This window comes from Ovis aries, chromosome 11 (genome assembly GCF_016772045.2).
Source record: "Ovis aries strain OAR_USU_Benz2616 breed Rambouillet chromosome 11, ARS-UI_Ramb_v3.0, whole genome shotgun sequence".
Lineage (NCBI taxonomy): Eukaryota > Metazoa > Chordata > Mammalia > Artiodactyla > Bovidae > Ovis > Ovis aries.
The window spans coordinates 14,194,066-14,202,982 of record NC_056064.1 but is presented as its reverse complement, the minus strand read 5'-3'; the positions used below and the strand labels follow the sequence as shown (position 1 = coordinate 14,202,982).

At 51.3% G+C, this 8,917-nt stretch overlaps 1 protein-coding gene across 1 annotated transcript; it reads right to left on the bottom strand.

The window, feature by feature from the left end:
• Positions 1-442: 442 nt before the first annotated feature.
• Positions 443-8,214, bottom strand: CCL16 (C-C motif chemokine ligand 16). Its single transcript, XM_004012451.6, has 3 exons — positions 8,056-8,214; positions 4,868-4,988; positions 443-4,428 (listed from the first exon to the last, which is right to left on the bottom strand). Exons 1-3 carry the CDS (start codon positions 8,123-8,125, stop codon positions 4,317-4,319), a joined length of 303 nt encoding a protein of 100 aa, XP_004012500.1. The 5' UTR covers positions 8,126-8,214; the 3' UTR covers positions 443-4,316.
• Between the last annotated feature and the right edge of the window lie 703 nt (positions 8,215-8,917).

Below are 8,917 nucleotides of genomic sequence, written 5' to 3'. Positions count from 1 at the left end.
GCTGTTCCAGGCCTTATTGTCCACCTGCTACCAGTCACCTTGGTTCCACAAGGCTGACAGTCACATAAGCTGGCTAGGCATACATTAATGTGGGTGAATCACTTTGATTGATTAGGCTGATCACGGTTGGGAGACACCTATGGATAAGAATGAGGAGGTCTTTCCTGGGAGTGCCTCTGTGTGCATACATGTTATGTTAAAAGCCAGGCATTTATCTACCTTGAAAAGATTAAGACTAGCCCTTTGATGGACACAGAGGGGGAAGGGGAGGGTGGGATGAACTGGGAGTTCAGGTTTGACATAAATACATGACCATGTATGAAATAGATAGCTAGTGGAAACCTGTGTATCACAGGGAGCTCAGCTTGGTGCTCTGTGGTGATTTAGAGGGTAGGATGGGGTTGGGGTGGGAGGGAGTTTAAAGAGGAAGGGGATATACATATCCATACAGCTGATTCACTTCATTGTACAGCAGAAACTAACATAATGTTGTAAAGCAATTATACTCCAATAAAAAACAAATAAAAAACCCCAACAACAACAGCAACAAAACAGCTGATTGCACCTGAGATAAGTTACTTTTGGTTCGAAACCACTGGGAGTTTCTGGCAAGTTTTGTTATTATGTGCTGGGATGAGAATTTGACTTTGTATACAGATATTTCAATTAGATTTTTGGACTGACATCTCAACTCTGAACTCTTTTGCTAGATTAAAAAAAAAAAAAAAAAGATACATGATGACATTTCCATTCCAGCTTGCCAGAATCCTGGCCCCCGCCTGTGCTTCCTGTTTTCAGCCTCAGCTTGTCCTTCAGGCCTTTGAACTCAAGTTCCCTGATTTTGACCCTGGCGCTGGCTAAGGACTTTGAAACCTCCTGCTTGGCTATGCACACCGATCGTGGTCTGGCTCCTGCGTCAGTCGAAGCCCTGCCACCTCTCCACGTTCACTCTGGCTCCGGCAAGCAAAGCTCCAGCCTGGCTATGTTGTATCTGTCGGAGATTCTGTCATCCCTGGGCTGTGAGCTCGTGGAGGATGTTTGATTACAGTTAGCTTTGATTGCAGGAATTGTGGAGAGAAATCCCTGGACCCAGAAGTAGGAGCTCACAGCCTGGGAGGGACGAGAAGGGAGCACCGACCTCTGTCCGGGACAAAGGGGAGGGTCAGAGTCCGAGGCCCTTACCTGCCCCAAGCTCCAGCCTGGCCAGCGTGGTGATTGACAGGTCAGTACAGGAGTTAAGGTGTTTTTGGCACAAACAACAGAAGCTAAGACCTGCTAACTTGAGCTCGTGTAAAGAAAAGGGGGCACCCAGACACCCGTGGACAGATTAATGAATGAGCAAAACAGGGTAGACACAGACAATGAAATATCATTCAGGCCCAGCAAGGGATGAAATCCTGACAACATGCATACACTTTAGAAACATTGTGCTACGTGAAATAAGATGGTTACCAAAGGTCAAATACTATATGATTCCATTTATAAGAGGTGCCTAGAGGAATCGCGTTCATAGTGACGGAAAGTAGAATAGTGGTTCCTAAGGGCCAGTGGTCATGTATGGATGTGAGAGTTGGACTGTGAAGAAGGCAGAGCGCCGAAGAATTGATGCTTTTGAACTGTGGTGTTGGAGAAGACTCTTGAGAGTCCCTTGGACTGCAAGGAGATCCAACCAGTCCATTCTGAAGGAGATCAGCCCTGAGATTTCTTTGGAGGGAATGATGCTGAAGCTGAAACTCCAGTAGTTTGGCCACCTCATGCAAAGAGTTGACTCATTGGAAAAGACTCTGATGCTGGGAGGGATTTGCGGCAGGAGGAGAAGGGGACGACAGAGGATGAGATGGCTGGATGGCATCACTGACTCGATGGAGTTGAGTCTGAGTGAACTCCGGGAGTTGGTGATGGACAGGGAGGCCTGGAGTGCTGCAATTCATGGGGTCGCAAAATGTCAGACACGACTGAGCGACTGAACTGAACTGAACTGAACTGAACTGAACTGAACTGAAGGTCTGGGGGGAGGGAGGAGGGGGAAGTTATTGTCTATGGGGAAGAGACGTTTCAGTCTGGGGTGAGGAAAAAGTAGTGGTGATGGTTGCATGGCAATGTGCCACTGAATTGTACACTTAAATACGGTAAGAATGTTGGGTACGTGTGGACACACACACACCAGAACTGACCCAAACCAACAAAAAGTTATCGCCGAGGTGCTAAGTGCCGCCATGGTCCTTTAGGAATTCAAACAAACAGACAGAACAAACAGGAATAGCGGGGAGCATGCTGGGGCATCTCATGGAACTGAGGTTAGCCAAACCTCCAAGCCTGGAGGAGGGACAGGGCAGCTCCAGGGCCTTCGGCGGACGAGTGCGTAGACCTCTTCCCTTGGGACAATGCTCCAGGGCTGGTTTCTCAGGGCCGAAGTTCATCTAAGAGAGAGTCTGATTGGTCAGCTGGGTTAGCCTCAGTTGGGGTCGGGAAGCAGGGAGGCAGGATGATGTAGTACCACTCGGGGCCACTGGGGGCAGACTTGGGTCAGTTTAGCAGAATCCAAGTCATTGGAAGACCAGTGTTCCCAATGATCACTTCACCAAATTTCGTTTCTCTATATAGCTTTAGCGGAGAAGGCAATGGCACCCCACTCCAGTACTCTTGCCTGGAAAATCCCATGGACGGAGGAGCCTGGTAGGCTGCAGTCCATGGGGTCGCTAAGAGTCGAACACCACTGAGCGACTTCACTTTCACTTTTCACTTTCATGCATTGGAGAAGGCAATGGCAACCCACTCCAGTGTTCTTGCCTGGGGAATCCCAGGGATGGGGGGAGCCTGGTGGGCTGCCATCTATGGGGTCGCACAGAGTCGGACACGACTGAAGCGACTTAGCAGTATATAGCTTTAGTTGCCTGAATTTGCTTTGCCTTCACAACACCATTTTGGGGGAATGTTGGATTTTGTCTGAGTCCACTCCCTATTGTTGAGCTGGGGACAGAGAGGTAGGGAGGAGGGGAAAAAATAATCCATGTCTGGAAAAAAAATAAAGTGAAAGTGTTGGTCACTCAGTCATGTCCTACTCTTAGCGATCCATGGACGGTCACCTACCAGGCTCCTCTGTCTGTGGAATTCTCCAGACAGGAACACTGGCGTCGAATGCCATTACCTTCTCCAGGGGATCTTCCCTAACCCAGGAATCAAAGCCAGGTCTCCTACCTTGCAGGCATATTCTTTACCATCTGAGGCACCAGGGAAGCCCCCCACCTCTGGCCTCGGTGCCATGTGAAAGCTCCAGTTCCCCAAATGGAGAAATTTCCCCAGGGGAATGTGAGGACCCTGAAAAAACTGAGATTAAGTTTCTGCCATCCCAGCAGAAAGGAGGCAGGGAGTTAGAAGCAAAGTTGGCAATAAAGGAAATTGTGTTTACTGAATGGTTGAGTTTTGGACCCGGACTTTTGCCCCCAGCCTAGCCAAATGCCCTTCCCTGTCCTATAAAGCTTGCAGTGGGAGAGACCTAGGGATTGACACCTCCTCCTTTGTTTCAGCACCATCTGCACCCACATCACCCTGGGGAAGACCCCATATTAGGGAATTCAGCAAAGCCTCAGCAACAGGGACAAAAAAAAATTAGCATTTGACTAGTCCCATAAGAAAAGGTTAGGTTTTTTGTTTTTAATTTTTATTTATTTGGCTGCCTTGGGTCTTAGTTGCGGCATGAGGGGATTTTTAGTTGCAACGTGTGGGATCTAGTCCCCTGACCGGGGATTGAACCTGGGCCCGTGCACTGGGAGCATGGGGTCCTAGCCACTGGACCCCCAGGGAAGTCCCAAACAGTTAGGTTTTAAAAGAAAAGCATCATAGAAGAAAAAAGAGATCTAGAAAAAGGATAAGTGTGGATAGGAGATGCCAAGAGTCCTGTGAGTCTCTTAATGAGCGGGAGGCCAGAGAGAGCCAGAGGTGGTTTGGCTGTTGGGAAGCAGGACGTGATCATTCAGGACGGGCTGGTGCATTGGAGGCAGGTGAGGGTCTGAAGCAGAGCAAGGAGGAGGATGTGAAAGTGCTGTGCTGAGCGTTAAGAACGTGTCCCTCCCCTCCCCCTCAACCTTGGCATTTCCTCCGGAGACTGAGAATATATTCGAAATGCTTTACTTTTTTGAATCTCTGGCCTCTTTCTCTGAAGGTGACTCTTGTCATTCAGACCACAAGGTTGCCCGTGTTTTCACAGGGTTACCCCTTCCCCCCTGCCCCGTCGAACTTGGGCTCCATTGGAGGCCTGACCGCCAGGGCGAGTTGTGGATCTGGGGTTGACCTTCCTCCCATCTGGTGATGTTAACCTAAGCCAACCTCCTGGAAGGCAGCAGAGGAAGTCTGGGATCCTTGATGTACTCTTGGACCCAGTCGTTTTCGGGGTTGGTACAGACCTCTCGTTTCCGCTTGGTGATGAAGCTGTGGGGGCAGAGTTAGACCGTCAGGGGGCCTGGAGAAGTTAGGGGTCCAGTCCACACGCCCCCACTTCTAGCTCACCGGGGGCTTGCCTCACGCCCTGTACCACCTCCCTAGGCCTCCCCCTGTCTGGGTTCCCTCAAAAAACTCCCCTCTGGCCTCTAGACCTCATCACCTCTTCTTTCAGCCCTTCCCCATTCAGCCTAGACCCTCAGGCTCGGGTTCCATCATGGCCACCGTTTCTTGGACCACTTGAACCGGCCACGCGCCTCTGTAAGTGGCAAAGTCTAGAACAAAACCCAGGCCTGTCCCGTGAGAGTCAAAGCCCGGGCCCTTAACTGGGGCTCCCCTGTTCTAGCATGGAGTCTTGGTTCTGTGTACCCCGATCCAGCCTTGGGCTCCCCTTCCCGCTCCCCGTAAATGTCTGCAGAACGGTGCTCACATGATTGCCGGCAGGTGACAGTTGAGGGCCTGTCTGTATCCCACCACCAGTTTTTTCGGCAATACTTTCTCATGATACTTCGGGCAGCAGGTGGGTGGGGGGTTCACCGACTCAGGAATTTCTGAGGGAATGACATTGAAAGCTGAGTTAAGAAGGCGGAGAGGGAGCCCATGGCTGCCCACCTTCATCTCCCATCTCTTGCATTTTGTCCGCTCTTGTGATGGCAAAGCCGTCTGTCAGCAGGGATTGATGGTAGCTTGATGGGTAACAGACAAGTGAAAAAGGTGAATCTTCTGTAGATCTTTCAGCCTCTGGACTGAGCTTCATGAAGTACAAAGGACTGGGGGGTTCACATTTGCTGATGAACCTGACTGGGCAAACATGTATTGAGCTCCTATTACAAGCCAGGCTCCATGGGAGTTAGAACACGTGGAAGATACAGTCACTACTCCTGTGTCCCTTACAGACCAGTCTGAGTGAAAAAGCAAAGTGAAAAGATAAACACTACAATCGAATGTGGTCTGGGATAGAGTAGAATTTGACGCAAGGGGCTATGGGAACAGAACGAGGAGCACCTGACCCAGCCTGGGTGGTTGAGGGAGAAGTCCCGCAGCAGGTGGTGTCTGAGCTGATTCCTGAAGGATGAGCAGGACTTAGGCAGACAGAGGGGTCATGGGATCTGGAAGAAAGAAATATATGGAGGCCTGCGGTGGGGGAAGCCCAGCGTGTCTGGGAGGATGGAGCAGTTCCAGGAGCCGCAGTGCAAGGTGGGAAGGAAGAAGTAGGAAGAGGATATTAAAGAGGGCGGGGAGGGCTGCACCCCTTCTGAACTGTGTCGGGGAGCCTGGATTCTGTCCTAAAGGCACCAGAGAAGCTGAGGTCGGTGGGAGGCTGAGATACAGGGATGAGCAGAAGTCAGGGCAAGGGGGAAAGGCTTGTATTTAAGTTTTGGGGCCAGACAGCATGGGTTGGAGTCTTGACTAAATGACTTGAATCACGGGCAAATTTCTTAACCTCTCTGGATGTCTTCACCCTTTAAAAGAAAGTAAAAAAGCTCTGTCCTACACAGTAGGGGAAGGAGAAGGCAGGATGAATTGAGACAGTAGCATTGACATATAGACATATATACACTGCTGCTGCTGCTAAGTCGCTTCAGTCGTGTCCGACTCTGTGCGACCCCATAGACGGCAGCCCACCAGGCTCCCCCGTCCCTGGGATTCTCCAGGCAAGAACACTGGAGTGGGTTGCCATTTCCTTCCCCAATGCGTGAAAGTGAAAAGTGAAAGTGAATTCGCTCTGTCATGTCCGACCCTCAGCAACCCCATGGACTGCAGCCCACCAGGCTCCTCTGCCCATAGGGTTTTCCAGGCAAGAACACTGGAGTGGGTTGCCATTGCTCATGAGTAAAACAGGTAGCTAGTGTGAAGCCACTGTATAACCTAGGGCGCTCAGCTCAGTGCCCTGTGATGACCTAAAGTGGTGGGATGATGGGTGGGAGGGAGGCCCAAGAGGGCAAGGATGTATGCAAACATACAGCTGATTCACACTGTTGTACAGCAGGAACTAATACAACATTGTAAAACAATTATTCTGCAAGTATCAAACTATCCTATGCTACACTATAATGAAACAACATTTTAAAAGAATGCATATATATGTATAACCAAATCACTTTGCTGTATAACAGGAATTAACAACATTGTAAATCAACTATACTTCAATAAAAATAAATCAATAATAAGAAAAAAAAGTTATGTCCTAGGATCGTGGTGAGGATGAGTTGAGAAAATGCTTGTAAAACCCTTAACTCAGAGTCTGGTGTAGAAAGTGTCAGTGCTTGTGATTAAGAGCTGATGGTAGGGAGAGCGGACATGTATACATATGGCTGAGTTCCTTCCCTGTCCGCCTGAAACTGTCACAACATAGTTAATGGCTGTACTCCAATGCAAAATAAAAACTGTTTCTTTTTTTTTTAAAGAGCTAATGGTAGTAATGGCCACTCTACTGGCCTCGAAAGTGCTCTCTCTCCCTCTCTCTGACACTCCCAGGAGGCCAGACTTGGTTGGTTGGTAGTGCTGTGTCTCCCTTGAGCTCCCCTGACTGCTCATCACTCAAGGATATCACCTTCCCCAGCCCCCAGACCTGCAGAGTGCAAATCCCTGACACTTGCGTCCAGTAGGTGGCAAAGCCTGAGACGTCTCCAGGGCACCATTTGGCTGATCCATGCTTTGGCTGGGCCATTTTTCTTCCTGCCTGGCATTCCCGAAGGGCACTGTTGCCCCCTCCCATCCCCAGGCGGCACCTCTACCCACAGTGGCCCTGGTTCTTTAAGGCGATGTTTACAAGGACCAGGGGCGTCCTGAGAGTGCGTGGGCAGATTACACGGTCTGTGTGACCCTCGCCCCCCCGAGGGTTCACAAAGACAGAATCCAGCCAGACTACGTGCCAAGGGCAGCCTTAGGGAGAAAGGAAGGGCTGGGGCCATTGAGGGCGGGTGTGTACTGAGAGATGGCCTGAGTCTCTGGTCCCTGGCCTGCCACCAGCCCTCATAAAGGCTCGTAGAGGCAGAGCCCATGCGTCTGTCTCGTGGCTCCAAAGCCTTTCGATCTCCTTCAACCCCTTTTCTCTTTTCTACAAACTTTCTAGCCCTAGGCTGGGAGATGGAGACAAGGGCCCAGAAATCCTCAAATGGCACATGTGGGCATCCCACTGGGGCGTCTCTCGGTTGCCATGGCAGTCCCAGAAATCTACAACAGACCCTGCCTGCAAGGGGTGTCTAGCTTCAGACTCCCCGTCCTGGGCTTAGCCCCAGACGTCCCTCCGCCAGCCTCCCTGACTCCCTCCACCCTGCCAGAGCAGGCATGTCTTTTCCCACCCTCGCCTTTTGCCTCGCCTTCCTCCTCATCACGTACATCTGTGATTGTCCCCTCTGCTCCTTCCTTGGCTCTTCCTCCCAAATGATCATTCCTGCTGTGTCCTCAGGACTCCTGACGTGACCTCGACCCAGCTTCCTGAAACTGCCCAGCCCCAGCAGCTCTGCTCAGCTCGGCTCTGCTTGCCAGGGGCTGGTGGGCAGAAGCTACGGGTGCAGGCGGGGAGGGGGCCTGGGGCTGATGACGGAGGCCTGAGAGCACTCTTGGCATCACCTCGCGGCCCGCTCCCTGTTCCCCAGGGGCAGGTGGACTCACTTGGCTGACTGTGAACAGCAGAAGTGATGGTGAGGATGAGGAGAAAGAGGGCAGCCACGGAGACCTTCATCCTCTCAGTGGGCAGTCAGGCTCCAGGGGAGGCTTGGCAGACACAGTCTCCTTCCTTGCTGGTCACCCACACGGGGCCCTCAGCTCTCTGGACTCTGACCAGTTCAGAGTGGGCGGAGGAGGAGAGACCACGGTCCTCCCTTCGTGTTTGCTGAAAGGGAGGGCAGTGGAGGCGGGGTCTGGTGCACAGTTGAATTTGCTAATATTTGCAGCTGGATGAAGGAAAAGAGAAAGGGAAGGTGTGGAGAATGTGCTGGGTGTCAGCTCCCTTCAGGCCCTATTTTACTTGAACTTCACAGAAGGGAGTAAAGACTTTATTCCCATTTTGCAGATGAGGCCCCTGAGGCTTAGAGAGGCTAAATTAAACTCACGTGGGTAGGAGGCAGATGCTGTTTAGTCGCTAAGTTGGCTTGACTCTTTGTGGCCCCATGGACTGTAACCCACCAGGCTCCCCTGTCTGTGGGATTCTCCAGGTCAGAATACTGGAGTGGGTTACCATGCCCCCCTCCAGGGGATCTTCTGGACCCAGGGACTGAACCTAAGTCTCCTACATTGACAGGCGGATTCTTTACCAAGGAGCCAGACAGGCAGTCCTGAAAAAACAGAATCTGTGTGGCTTCATCGTGTTCCCTGCCCCCATCTCTACTTTGGGAAAGAAGAGGGAGGGTTGAACCGACCTTTTCCCCAGGTGATCAGTCTTCGGGAGGCCAACAGAAAGCAGGGTTAGAGAGCACAGACTGAGGCAAGGGTAGGGTTTAGTGACCTCGGAAAAGAGTGTTCCCCTCGCCCCCTG

Excerpts from the sequence above, each read along its gene's own strand:
- CCL16 (XM_004012451.6), bottom strand. The coding sequence starts at position 8,125 with ATGAAGGTCTCCGTGGCTGCCCTCTTTCTCCTCATCCTCACCATCACT. Across the intron at positions 4,989-8,055 it reads TGCTGTTCACAGTCAGCCAA|AAATTCCTGAGTCGGTGAAC; the intron begins GTGAGTCCACCT and ends TCATTCCCTCAG. Across the intron at positions 4,429-4,867 it reads TGTCACCTGCCGGCAATCAT|CTTCATCACCAAGCGGAAAC; the intron begins GTGAGCACCGTT and ends CTGCCCCCACAG.